We start from the raw sequence: 15,332 nt of genomic DNA on the forward strand, positions 1-15,332 counted from the left end.
ACACATGTCATCTTTTTCAAATCCAGTACATGAAAACTATAATAATCCTGCCATTCATTTAACAATCTATTTGTGTTACATTACAATGGAAGTGTTATCTCACTCTCTGCGATTTGTTACGTTACAAAGCGATTTACAACATTTACAGTGTGATTTTATCACTTACTAAAATTGTTTACTAAAGGTATATTTAGAAGTTTTTGCGGACCCCCTGAATACGTTTTGCGAACCCCCGGTTGAGAACCCTGCTATAGAGTCCGACTCGGAACTCGACGAAATCGCACATTTGACCAATGTCAGACTCAGGTTTATTTTTTTGGCCGGAGTCGGACACGGGGAATGTTTAACCGACTCCGCAGCCCTGGTTATATTTTCGGGCTGTTCGCGCCGCAAAATCTCAAACTTGGTGTAACAGAGGCATTTTCAACTAAAGAAAATTCTCTGAAAAAGTGGTTTAATTTCAAGTTTTGTTTTGAATCCATTGTTATGTAATGGTAGTTATCGCAGAAATAATCCCCACAAGCATATTCTAATACCACGCGATTAGTGTGTAGTTGACGCAATTCATTTTCCTTAACGGCAGCTTCCTTTTATATTACAGGTGGCGAAAGGTGTGCTTGTAATTTAGCATAGTCCCGTGCATGTAATTCAAAAACTGCTCGGCGGATAGATGGGATTATAAATTTTCTAAAACCAATCACACAAATTTCACGGTCTTTAGGTTTCCACCAAAAAAAGTTAACGATTGCACAATAAGCGGTTTCGCAGATGGGGCATGGCAGGATTGTCGACAACGCATGTGTTCGCTTTGCGTTAGATACAAAAAACACATTTTGTGTAAACACCAAGTTTTATATTGCCACATAAAATACAGAAATAATATTGCATGCTGCAAGTAACACTTAAAATATACTTTATCAGATCTATAAACATAAAGGCAAACGAGATAAACAAAGGCACATCTATAAATTACATCGTAACCTAATAAAAACAGACTTAAAGTGTCAATTACTTTTTGTCACCCAAAAAGAGGACATTTTTTTGCCTGTAAGTAAAACGAAAGTAGAAATGTTATGTTTGAGCTTTATGCCGATTTTCGGAATGTTTACTTGTTTTGGTCCGATTAATTTTCTATGGGAAAATGTGGTGTTGCTGGCCGACTTGAGCGCAAATATTGATCTATTTGTTGCGAGCGCTTTGGTTTTGCTGTTGGCGGCTACGAAGAGAGTTATAAGTGACGATTTAAAATCCTACGTTTTAAAGTGAATAATCACACCTTTGCTATATTACTGGGACTTTTTACGTGTGAGGTTCGGTTGCAATTTTTCTGGCGCAATGTTGCAATAACAATCAAAGAGGTAGGGCTGGTAGGGCAAAACCTTTTTTAAACCAGCGATTCAGGATGTTTTATGGCTACAGTATTTTTTGGAACTAAATACAGGGTCTCGCCAAAAAGTCTTGTTAAAAGTATAAGCAACTAACTCGAAATAAAAAAAAGAGGACATTTGGGCATTTTTAAGCGTCCTCGGTGGACCATTCACTTTTCTCAAGAAAAAAGGACAAATCCTCCTTAAAGAGGACATGTGGTAGGCCTAATTACTGTAGGCCTTGTAGGGCTTTTTTGCGTAAATCTATTATCAAATAAAATTCACAAAATAGAAGCATTTAACAAAACTAGTATTAACATCACAACAATATGGCGTTATTACCGAAGTCATAATATACAAATAGATAGAAGTAAATGGTTTGAAATTGACAAAAGCTGCATAATAAAAAGGCGTCCTATACCAATAGAATGTTACTATTACTTCCATGTTGCTCCAATCACACTAAAAATAATTAGGATTTTAAGACGCGAATTTACCACGTTTAAGGCAAAATATTTACAGCATTGCAAATGGGAACCGCACAGTCAAAGTAAAGGTAAATTCATGCACAGTCCATTCGATCCTTGTAAGTGCTTCTGTCATATGTGAATGCTACTTTACAAACAATGTGTCATCGTCTGTGGTCTCCTCGTGGTTGTTCAAAATAACGTGATAAGCTATAAAACGACGATAAAAATGTTTTAATGTATTTTGAACGATGATATGCAAAACTGCCTATATTTTATTGGAGGTTGTAACCTCTAAAATAAACGCATCAGTGCTGTCGCAGTATAGTGTTCTATTGTAATGCAACATTAGCTGATACATTTCTTTCAGATAGATTAAAAATATCTCATGTTTTAAAATATAAAATAAAATTAAATTGTTTTGCAAGTCATTAAAAGCATGCTTGCAGAACATACAATGAGTAAAAAAATACAAGAATTAACCTTTGTTCTTTTTTTTCCCTGGTACGATCCAGCCTTGCGCAAACAAGGTTTGTATTTCCTCAAGCGGCCTGCCCTTGGTCTCAGGTAAAAATAAAAATATAAATAGAAGGCCGAGAGACGACAGCACGGCGTAGAGCAAGAAAGCACCTTATAAAATAGTAAAACACCAGTGATAAAATATAGTAGAAAATTATAGTAAAGCGCTATATACTGGGTCAATTCATTTTAAAAGCGTAAATAAACGTTAAAGTGAATTGCCGTGATTCTTATATCAAACAGATAAAGCTTAATAACACCCGATAAAAGTAAAGCTGGGATTATCGACTAATATGTTTTTTCGAAGTTTTTGCACGTGTAAGCCATTGTGTTTGTGAACAAGCGCAACCAATGTTGGACGAATGGACTAACCTTGGGTCGTCAAACCTTGCGTCACGGTGAGAAAAGTAAGCGACACGACGACGTTAAAAAACCAGTTAGTTCCCGCGCTAAGAGCGTTGCCAGTACTTCTCGCCCATTGGGGATAAATTTCGGAATTCACCGTCCACGGCATTGGACCCATGCCTAAGATATATGATGTTTTATTATTTAATTTGAACAGCTAAGCGATAGACCTATATAGAATTGCCATATGTCCGGATTTCCCCGGACATGTCCGGAATTTTAGTGTTCAAACTGCGTCCGGGGGGATATGCCAAAATATGCTTAAATGTCCGGAATTTTTTTAAATTGTTTGTTGCGTTGCGGGTAATTATTTCATTGTTACGTCCAAAACGACAATACAGCGCTTTATTTGGGATACATGGATGAGTGGAGATGGGCTAGTAGCTGAAGGCCTTATATCTTGGTCGATATTGCAAAATTTAGAACATGTCTGAAACGATAAGAGCGTATGTTCGCTTATAAAGCAGTAGAAAAATAGCGCAACAAGAAGTATATTGCAGACCAAATGAGAATACCAAGGAAATTGCCGTTTTGTTTAATGCTTAATCAGAACTTGCATTCGTGTACAACCAGGGGCGCCCGCAGAAAATTTTCCAGGGGGGGCAAGCAGGGGCGTAACCAGAAAATCAAAAAGAGGGGTCCTGAATTTTCAACTTAGGGAATTTATTTTCGTGTGACGTTAATGAACAATGACGTCATAAAACAGTGACACTATGACGTCATAAAATGGTGATTGCAAGACGTGATAAAAAAAAACTAATCAGAAACAGCCAAATACGTCCAGCAAAAGCGACCACGTGCGTCGTCGACAATCCTGTCAGGCGCCAGCTGCGAAATCACGCTGTGCAATCGTTAACGTCAGGCAAAAAAACAAACCAAGACCGTGAAATATGTGTGATTAATTGTAGTAGAATCACACATAATTCGACTATCAGCAGCGCACATTTCAAGTTCCATGAACGGAACTAGTGCTAAATTACAAGTTCACCACCTGCAATACTGAACATCTGTGCCGAGCTGTGTGCCAAGTCAGTTAAATTACAAGCTGCGGTTTAGGGGAAATAAGTTGTCTCCATTGCACACTTAGCACGTGGTCTTAGAGTATGCTTAAAGGGCAAAATTTTGCGTTAACCATCATTACTTAAAAACGGAGACTTTGAAACGCGCCCGACAGTCACCATTATACCTCCTTTTAAAAATCTGCTTCAGTTAAACAAATGGCGACGTTACACCCACATCGGATATTAGCGCAGAGACCGAAAAGCGAGGAACAACTCGACGTTTTTTAGCGAGAAAAAAAGAAAGAAGGTTTGACTTAGCGTTGTCATTTGTCGAATACACACTTGCTAATCAGTCAACCTAAACAAATAACGAAAGAGAAAAACTTCCAGCGTTTACGGTCGACCAAACGAAAGACGAAAAACGGCGTTTTGCGCTCGATATTGGTTTCGCATTAGATTAAGACGCGTGACCCAATTATTTAAAAAGCACGCCGCTTCGAACAGTTTGTTAAACCATGACAAAAATTAACAAAAAACGATAATATCACTTACAAAAAGGGGCTAACAACTCCCGCCCCCTGGATACTCCACTGGGGGCAATGGATAATGTACAATATTTTTAACCGTCAAAAGTAATATATATTACACTTATAAATAAAACTAATAATCGCATTTTGAAATTCCAGGGGGAGGGGCAAGTGCCCCTCCGGTATACAATGATCCGGTATACAATGATCCGGTATACAATGGATAGGCAAAGCATTGCCAGTGTGACGTCATATTGACAGACAATGTGTTCATACCTCATTTTAAATACCGCTAGTGGGGACTAAAGGGGTTCCGGATTTTAGGCCACGAAAATATGGTAACCCTACTATAGCATGGTTAGCTGCAAGGTTCAATACAGGGCTTAGCAAACGTGTTAACACGGCTGGAGTTTTTCTATTTGCAGTAAGCTCCTGTGATCTTTGGTAATTTAGTAAAAAATATTCAAACTATAATAACACACACTGCGACTTGTCTAAGTACACAAATTTTGAATATCATTTTTTTTTAGATTTTATGTTATTGAAACGTTGGTATTTTGTATTGAACGTCCGGCATTCGAATTAAATTATGATGTAGGAATGAGTGGTTTCGTCATTAACTGGATATACTAATTTAATAAAGTGTAAAACGTTTACAAATTCGAATAGCAAAAAAGGTTATTTAACAAAGAACTAAAAGAACCATTATACGTCCACCAAAGAGAGCACTTACCAGGTGCAAAAGACGCCAGGTACATTATCATGCCGGCCATAGCCATCCACGAGTAAGCTGTGGGGCAATAGTTAGAGGCGAAATAAGGACCGTGCTCGTGACTTTCTTCGCATCGACCAAACTTCGAAACCTGCGGTTTACAATTGTTAATTAAAAGCCGTTTCTAATGTACACTACACTAAGCCAATGTGCTGGTTTACATTTATTGACGTTAGTCACAGATTCTACTAAGTCCGACAATTTTTTAAAGATACTTTAGGTCAGAGTGGTCCAACTATATTTTGTCGTGGGCCATCAGAAGCAATTTGTTTCATATGGCGGGCCTGTGTTGCAAGGACGTTGGGGGCATAAAACAAATCTTACATAAGACATCACCAGTTGCGTCATAATTCAAGTAATCTTACAAAATGTGCTATTCTCGAAAGAACAGATGTGGAATTAGGAAATAAAACCGCGTTTATTTGGTTTTAGTTGGCAAAGTGTTTGCCTTAAGCAGTATGCTTGGTGCGTTTGGCGCGAAAAAAGATTAGCACCATCAACCCCTAAATGGTTGCACAAAAATCATGTAAAAAGTTGACGCAAAAAATGCAGTGTGGTTTTATTCTTTAAAAAGTGTGATAAGTGTAACCCACGATACAATGGAGCGTTTTTTGGTTCAAGTAAAGGGAGCAAATGCAGCACTGGTCGAAATTAAATAATTTGTTTAATTTTATCACTGACCGACAAAATAAAATATCACAGACCTGCAGTTGAACCACGTTTATTTAGGCTAAAATAAAAACAAGTCTGACTAGTACGAAACATCACAGTTTTGGTTTCTCAGCCGATACGTCTTAATGCACATCAGTCTTTGGTCCGTCGTTGTAAGGCAGGGGTGGGCAATTATTTTTAACCGCGGGCCGCATGAGAAACCTAAAATGTTGTGGCGGGCCAAGTCAAAAATAGGATCTCAAATTCACGCAACATAAGGTTATAAAACAAATAGGCTAGCAAATTTGTTATTACGCATGGAGTTGTGAGAAAATGTGCTATTTAAGTCAAATTTAGGGAAGGCCACAAGACGTCGCGCGAAGCGCGAAAAAATTAGGACTATTGTTTTAAAATGCAAACTTGGGGAGCATTGAGCACCGACAAAAAAATTGCTTGATGTATAGTAAATTGCTTGATGTATTGGCGTTTATCAAGTTGTGGGGCGCGCTGAACCAAAAGTTAAGATTAAAATATATAAAAATTTCGTACAATAACTTTGATTTTTTAAGCTTCAAGTTACCGACGTGTTACTTGCGCCACAGCGGCCATATTGCAAAGACGATTTAAAAATCGGGAGAAACACACAACATGGAATTAACTAAATTAGGTTTACAGGATGTGAATCCGTATATTTCAGAGTTTAGAAAAGGGTAGGTATTTCGTTCATATTTTAAAGACAGATTACTTTCGACGCGCAAAAAATATTTAAATATTAGGCTAAGTTTGTTAAACTTTCGAGAGTGCCACAGTACATTGGACGCTATTTGTCTGTAAAGTTTCCCAAAAATTGCACGGAAGATACGAGAAAGACAGAATAGATTTGCGTGAAGCGCGAAAACAATTTCCGTTTTTGTATTTCAAACAAGCTAAAAATCGAATTTGGCGTGGTCATGACTAGATCCGTCCCTGAAAAGAGTGTTTACGATACAACCAAACATGTAGAAACTCACTCTGGTTTTCGCTTAGTATGAACTTTAAGGAAAACAAGCCGCGGGCCGGATTGAACTGCTTGGCGGGCCGGATCCGGACCGCGGGCCGTATGTTGCCCAGATCTGTTGTAAGGTGTAGCGTGTTTTCTTAGGGGGGTAGAAAGTCTTATGGGGCAACATCACCTTAAACCGCATATTTAGTTTTTCATGCAATATAACTGGGTATAACTGGGCATTCTTGCCTATTTTTAAAACCATTTGTCTATAAAGTGGACACTGGACATATTGCCTAGTTGTATATGACTGTGATCTGGTTTATGTGTAATACACCAAAAGTCGCGTAGATTTTTAAAACTGAAAAGGGGGTAGTGACAGCAAAAAGGTTGGGAACCAATGATCTAGTGTAGACTCTAGATTACCATAATTTCCATCAACGAGCTACCTTTCCTGCTGTATTATTACTTTATATCTATCATGGTTTATATTTTGAAAAAAATTATTTATTTCAATCAAACCACGTAGAGTGTTGCATTTGTTGAGCCCTGCCGGAAGTGCTACAAACCTGTTGGTTGTTTGGATCGACTGGTAAGCATGTTGAGTTGTACACGTCTGATTTGCCTTGCTCCATGTAACAATATCCGCAGTCCAGCGATTGTATACAGGAAGCACACGACCTAGGGAGAATGCAAATAAGTGCACCGACTGAACTTAAACGAACTACTCCATCGTTGTACTTCATTAGAAACCACGTATAGATTTTACCCAATATATCTCAGCAAATAGATTATACATAACTCACTTATACGTAAAACAGTGTATTGTGTCGTTGGTTATTAGGGTTGAATTCATCGAAACGTTTGGAGAATGCAACGACGCAAGAAAGAATCCGCATGAGAGAAACAGAAGTGACAACGCAACACCTGTGTAAAAAGACAACTGACAACCACTATTTAGAAAATTTAAAACTTTGAAACACATGACAATCTGATGATGTAGCAGCAAATCAAAAAAGTTATCAATAATATAGATCAACAAGTCTTGGGATAATATAAAATATTAAAGGCAAGGCATAAGTTAGTCTTCTGTGGTTAGACTTGTACCAATACTAACAATGTATGACACTCATATTAGCAAATGTTACCTAAAAACAAATTTAAACACTGATACTTTTTTGTAACTTTTTGTTTTTATAATCAAATAAATTAGGATTGGGGTATTTTGGAAATAGTAATTTCAGCTATTACTAGGTTTAGGCAAGAATCTTTTTTTTATATGCATTCAGGATTCATATAAAAAATTTGGAACATTTAGAAGCGTTTATTTGCATGCAATTAAACATACCGGCCATACTAAGCAGAGTCAACAATCTTCTTCCCACTTTCTCAACCACCAAAACCCCAACTATGGTGAAAGCGAAATTAACGAATGCTGTGACTGCGGCAAGCCAAATAGCCAAGTTCTCCTGGCGCACACCCGACATTTGAATGATAGTTGCAGAATAATACCTGATTTTAAAAATTAATGCATTTTCTCTATATTCGATGATTGTTTGTCAAAGTTTGTCGCCATATCATCCAATGGCCAGAGAACTAAAATAGAGTAAACGCAATATTTAACTTATTATATGCTGTTTATTAACTTGCAATTAAAGCAATATCTGTTTTGGATGTACGTGTAATAACAGCAAGTCCCATACATATTTAAGGAAAGTTGGCAAATTGCTTTTTAGGGAACCCCATTTTTTGACAGCTGCTTACATCATAAAGCTGTTAAGATATTTTTAGTCAACCCATACAAACAAAGCTTATCACTATCCTAAAAACTTACATAACAGTGTTTATCCCAGAAAGCTGTTGAAACATTTGCAAGCCACAGCCAACAATCAGAGCACGCCTTACAGCAACATCGCTAAAGAGTCGACAGAAATCATTCGAGCCTAAAAGTTTGTTAAGAAACAAATTTTATACAACAACAGTAACAGAAAAAACATGTTTTGTATAATCTGCATCAACCAATCAACTGAGACTAAAATTGACAGAGCTGTCAACCTGTTTTTTTTACTTTGGTACGGCAAATAATAGACCGCATTGTGTGCTGTAACTCTTCCTAAATCTTAAAACGCGCTGTGATGTTCGGTCTATCAACACGATAAGAAAACGTTAATCCAAAGCATAAAGAGTTTATTCGCAACCATCATAAAACAAATTTGTCTTTCAGTATTTTAAAGATAACGCAACGATGAGACCTATGTAACAAAACTTTGAAGAAAAGAAAAACATAGAGGTTTTCCTAAAAAAATATCATTGAGTACTGTGAAAAATAATAATCGCATATCACAATAGTATTAAGTTATTCCCTGACAGACAGCGCTTAGGTCATTTTTTTTGTATATGTTGTCCTTTATTGGCCATTATATGTTGTCCTTTATCATTTTAGAGCGCCCGATTGCAATCTGTTACCACAAAATTACAATGATAATACTAAGGTGCTAAATTGGTTTGTATTGATACGCTTTGTTGATGATTACTGATAAGTGAGCATTTTGTACTGATTTAGAAAAAAACGTTCTGGAATTTTGAAAGTTCGGCTTGCTAGCCTTGTGAATGCTCCAAATAACAAATGTGTACCAACAATCTTGAACGGAACATGTATGCAAAACAAAATTTAAGTTGTTTTTCTGCTGAAAAATTAATTAAGCTTTATAGTCAGTTAAGACGCATACCCTCGTGGCGAATTACAACTATGACAATGACAGTATTAGTAAAAAACACTACTTTTAGACAAACAACTCAACTGTTCAACTTTTCTTCGTCCACAGTTGCTTTGATAATTTGAAATTCCTGTTCAACTTGCTCGGGGTCGTTTACGACCTGAGTATGATTTTTAGCATTAGTGAAAAATAGCTGTAGTTATATATTATATATCCTTTGTCAGTAGGCTATTTATCATAAACATATATTAGGGTTAAGGTTGTTTAAAGTCATTTGTATTTCACAGTAAAAACAGCTTTCCTTTTAATGGTGCTATTTTACATTTTTGAAGCCTTAAAGCATTTTCTCTATATTATTTGTTTACATTTATTTATTTTGCCTTGAAACAATTCAAAAACCTTATGAAGAACATTCCGAGCTTTGTCATACTTTTCCTTTTGAACCAACCAACGTGGGCTTTCAGGTAAAAACAGAAAACCAACAAATTGAATAAAAGCGGGAACAGCAGCAAGACCCAGCATATATCTAATTATTAAAAAAGTAACACATAAAGTCAAAAATTGTTATTTATACACATAAACCACATTTCGAAAATTTATATAAGAAACATTTATTTTAAACTACTTTAGTACCTTAACACAAAAATGAACATTTGTTATTTATCAGTACAAACTATGTTTTTATAAGCTTTTAAGTGAGTTTCTATTTAAGTTATTGAGTGTTACTATAGTTGCGAGAAATAACAATCAACTAAGCATCATACCTCCATCCATTAGTTTTATCAAAACTGAAAAATCCATCTACACAACTTGCAATAAATTGCCCTCCAGTAATAAATAAATTATTTATAGTCACAAGTCGGCCTCGTATATGAGAAGGTGACACTTCAGCAATATACATAGGAACAGTCATTGATGCAAGTCCTAAAGGAAATTATATTAAACAAGGAAATCAGCAAAATCTTATTGAATTAACATTTAATATTTCATGTTAATACTTCATCATCAAACACCAATACAATTTTAGGACATGTTTAATATTAAGAAGGTATAAAATGCATCAGGGTAGGCATATAAATTTGCACCTTTCCGGACGACATAACAAACCTCAAAAATGCCGGTAAGCCAGAAAATTTATATCCTACCAGAGTGTTTTTCAAAAATTTAACCTGCCTTTATTATTTTTAATACATAACTTTTGAGCAGCAAATCAGTGTGTTTATTTATAGCAGTGCCCCGCAACCTCTTTCCATTTGCAGCACAACAACACAGCAATTTGCCGGCACACCAACGAAATATATGTCAAACTTTTTTCTTCAGATTTTGTTGTTTTGTAGACTTCCTAAAATTTTCCAAACCCCCTTGGAAAAGCTGATTTGAGAACAGAGGCTTTTAATATGATTTGAAAAAATGAAACCTGACATTGGTGCTTGTACTTTTTTGCTTAATATATTTTTTAAAACAGCTCCCGAGACTAATTATTCAACCTTGTCATTCCTACATGTAAATTTTGTCATGCCCAAAAGTAAAAAAAAGGAGTCAATTAACAATAATCTGACTTATAGTCATTACAAAAGAGAGCGAATTTATCAACAATAAGTGAGCCATATTGAAAAAGAATGTGAACTTGACATTCCTCATAAACAAAATTAAGGAGCTTTTGTTATGCCATTTCTACAGCACAAAAGCTCTTCTGAAAAATATTACTATACAAATCAGATGCAGCGATGCTAATAACCCTTTTCAAATGGTCATCTAGTGAATGTGTAGGACTTTTTGCCTCATACGATGTAATTGTACAATGCATTTGGACAATTTCTTGTTATAATTGGCTTTTTGTAGTTAAAGTTAAACATAATTTGTTACGGTTAAAAAAATTACGCCTTTAGTAGGTTTGAAATAGAAACCGCCAGACAGTGGATGTCAAACCGCACTACCCCCGCAGCGAATAGCACAGGCATTGACAAGTGAGCAAGTGCAAAATCCCACCCTGTGCATTCTTTACATCAAGCTTTATTTAAATTTAATAGTGAGAAACAACATATATTTATTCAAACCTCAAGTGTTGTGGTTATGCAAGCTGTCACAAATAAATTTAAACTAAAAGAGTTGAGAAGTTATTGCACATATTTACCAATGCCTATTCCAACAATTGCTCTTCCAAGTAACAGCAGTTCCTTGTTTGATGCCAACGCAAGTAAAACAGAACCTCCAATAAATACCAAACTTGCTAAAAGGATTACCCCCCTTCGACCAAAAATACCATTGAGTGGACCACCAAGAAGAGCAAAGACTGCAGCAAAACCAACTGTTACAGCAACAATTAGTTCCTACGAGCAAAATAATCTATTTAGCAGATTTTAGCTAGTCAATTTTCTAATTCCAACTTCTAACTTTTTTACACTTAAAAACAAACAGTTAAAACATAGTAAAATTTATATATGAGTATGATTTAGATAATCATGTATGGCAATAACGTTTAACATATGACTACATTACCTGCCATAAACTGCTTAATGAAAACTGGTTTTTCAAAAGGATCATAGCACCACTAACCACACCAGTGTCATAACCAAATAAAAATCCTCCAATGGCAGAGAATGCCGTCAAGACAAAAACAAATTTATTTGTCTAAAAAAAATGATTATTATTAACTGCAAAAATTTATATTAGCATATGTTGATTAACAGTTAACACCATTTCAGAGATAACATTCAGTTACCGTGGTTCTCTTCTTTATAGATGAAAGTTCTATTAAAACTCAAGTGTAATTATTGCAGACAGGCTTCAATATATATTTTCAATATAGAGCAACATGATTTAAAATATATACATTTAAACTTAAAGATGTATATATTATGTATGCATGTAAACAAATAAATAGGTGTATTATAAAACATCTAAAACAATCTTACACTTTTTTCTTTATTGTTGGTTATGTTAGTAATTGGATTGGTTGTCGCCATGTCTATTGGTTGTAAGTCAAAATCCAATGAATGTTTGCTGAGCAGAAAATAAAACATTCAGTTAATCATATTTTATTTAAATATACACTACAATTACACTATTTTTGTTATTATAAAGAGCTGTAATCATACTTGCATTAAACTAACAAAAAGAGTATGCAGTTAAGTGGTGTTATTTGTGTGACTGTTTATGTCACTGGTGACTTTAGAAAGTAGGGATTTTCAATAATAATTAAATATTATCATCAGATGAAAGTCTATACCCCTGTCTCAGTACCTATTCAATACTTGTGTGATATCTATGCCAATTTCCAAATTGATTTGTTCATTTTGTTGCAACCAACATAGATTTTTTTTACTTAAAAAGATAAATTTCTGAGACAAGATTATATTAAAAATAAAAAGGCTTCTTAAATGCGAAAGCAAATTTTAGCCTAACATTGTAAATAATGCCAAATGACTATATACCTACCAACAGTATGGCAGAACGCTGGTGACCGACTATGTCAGCCGAAGTATGAGCCAGAAAACCAAAAAAATCAAAAATTAATTTAAAACTCCATTTCACAAAAAAAAAACTTGTGGTTGTTTCTACACCCATTAAATCTAAATGATTTTTAAAATGCTAAATATGTAGAAACATTATGCACTACAATTGGCAGGAATTGATTTTGATGTGCCATTCCAAAAAAAATTACGGAAGAGCGAAGTACCTTGTTTAGTGGGGAAAAGCCGGTTTTAGGCATATAGATTGTTTATTATTTAAAAAAAGTACTACAATTCGATCACAGAATTGTTGCGTGCTTGCGGTTTTATTTTGTTTGGCAAGTAATCCTATATTGAGTTAAAAGAGCAATCACATTATTCGCCATTCCTGTTAAATAGAAAGGTATGACATTCACATGGGTATTTCAAGTATGTACCACATCATGCTTCTCCACCTAAGGCTTAAAACTATATGTTTGGCTGTTTTAAATACATAAATGCAAAAAAAAATTATTGGCCAACTTTCACTATATTTGTGTCTCTGTTTTCGGCATATTCAGCCCATAGTCACTATAGACTATGGCATGTTGCACTTGACTGTGTAACTCTAACCTTGGCAAACAATATATTTTAAATTGGATTATAAATATCGTTATTTCAAGCAATATATATATTGAAAAATTCTCCCATATTATAAAAATCTGATTTTGAGATGCATGTTTGTACACCCCTTATGTATTTATTTACGTCCCAAATTTTGAATCTTTGGCACACTTTTTCGTTAGCTAATTCAATAGCCTTCCTTTCTTATGGCAAGGTTGATACATTCATTAAGTGAAGACATCATTTAAGTTGAGGGGCAAGACCAAAAAAACTAAGAATTTGGGCCAAAAATGCTTGTCACCAGAAGGCAAACAAGACTATGCCAGCCTGCCTACCAATTTTCAATAAAGTTTGTGTCATTTGTTATACGATCAGATGTGTTACTTTTATCAGGTATCACTAGTAGCACAAAAAAAGTAATCAGGAATGGGAATAAAATGCATAATAGGAGTTAGCAGCACTGGATTGTTTTGTTATTACACGTGGTTTATCTCTAAAACATGGGCTGGAAGGCTAATCTCACTATTCTCACTAAAGGTTTTTGCAGTAAAAAAAAAGTCAAGGTAATTTTCTATTCAATTCAATTCAAAGTGTTTATTATGCCACATGCAATTTTTCAAAAGAAAATGTTGATCAAACTAGGCGTAAAATTAAACATGTCCTCCTTAAACATGCCCATCTTCTGTTTAAAGCGTTTCTTTAAAGACCACACAAATGGTCTCCTTAGAAGTTCGGTTTTCGATGAAGGAATTTTGTTTTCTTTTTAATGCAATAATGATGATAGAACATCCGATCTGATGGATTACAATAGAATACGACACACGACTGCGAGTCTTGCTTACCCAATTAGACTTCGTCGTTCTGGAGTTCCCATTATATCCAATGAAGAGGGTGCATTTGCTAAGTTAATCTTTAACCAACAATAACATTACTTGTTTGTGCACCGTACACAAAGCAGAAGAGACGCCACAACTTACAGCTACAAAACGTACAGTAAACAAAACGCTTGAGCAACTCCACCGACAATACGTCATAACTACGAAATGGCAACGAGTCATCCGTAGCGTTCTCAAGAGCACCAAACTGAAATGATTTCATGGTTTAAAACTTGGGGGAGATACATGGGCATAGTCAGGGGCAAAGGGACCATGAACACCCAAATTTATATTTTTTCGAAAATAAGCAGTGTTGAGAGAAGGGAGTCGAACCGAATCTGGATCGTTTTTTTGTACGATTTTAAGGAGCCCAACCGGAAGTGAACCGAGTATTTTGAATAAACGTGAACTTTAACCGAACTCGAACATCGTCAAAAAAGCAGTTCACTCCAGAATGACGTATTCTATTTTACATAGTCAATTTACACCTTGTTCGAAATTTTATGAAAAAATGAAAATTCTTTGCTTTTTTATTGTTTAGGTCCTTCAATATTGAGCTGCCTAATGTTTTTTGGTTCACCACGAAACATATATTAAATGCAAGTTACATGTCAATAATAATTATTCTCCTAATTTATTAACCCGGATTTTTAGGTTTCGCAACTTATATTCTGTCGGAACCTGAACCCTATAAACTGGTTTTGAAAACAAACTTAGTCGAACCGAAGCTGAAATGGAACTTTTGAATTGTTCGAAACCAAAACTGAACCGGATTTCGCAAAATCCTCGAACTTGGACCCAACCTGAACCGTAAAAGTTTAACCGTTCGACTATACCTGCTTTAAAACAATTCGTTATAGGTGGATAAGAAACAAAAAAGTTCGCATTGTGGGAAGCAACGGGGGTATAGAAGAGCAGCCTTTTCCTAATCTTTCGACAAAAGAGAATGCTTTCGACAAAAAAGAGAAACACATCCCTTGATGGCTTTTCCATC

The 15,332-nt window shown here is 35.4% G+C and overlaps 1 protein-coding gene across 1 annotated transcript; it reads right to left on the reverse strand.

Annotated features, from left to right (window-relative positions):
• Window positions 1–534: 534 nt before the first annotated feature.
• Window positions 535–14,445, reverse strand: LOC146136587 (proton myo-inositol cotransporter-like). The gene is made up of 15 exons (XM_083396344.1): window positions 14,306–14,445; window positions 12,324–12,411; window positions 11,908–12,039; window positions 11,543–11,738; window positions 10,173–10,332; window positions 9,808–9,934; window positions 9,493–9,568; window positions 8,526–8,634; window positions 8,040–8,203; window positions 7,498–7,618; window positions 7,261–7,372; window positions 5,020–5,149; window positions 2,726–2,878; window positions 2,318–2,464; window positions 535–2,044 (listed from the first exon to the last, which is right to left on the reverse strand). Exons 1-15 carry the CDS (start codon window positions 14,335–14,337, stop codon window positions 1,980–1,982), a joined length of 1,812 nt encoding a protein of 603 aa, XP_083252470.1. The 5' UTR covers window positions 14,338–14,445; the 3' UTR covers window positions 535–1,979.
• Window positions 14,446–15,332: the final 887 nt, after the last annotated feature.

This window comes from Ascidiella aspersa, chromosome 8, assembly GCF_963924565.1.
Source record: "Ascidiella aspersa chromosome 8, kaAscAspe10.2, whole genome shotgun sequence".
Taxonomy (NCBI): domain Eukaryota; kingdom Metazoa; phylum Chordata; class Ascidiacea; order Phlebobranchia; family Ascidiidae; genus Ascidiella; species Ascidiella aspersa.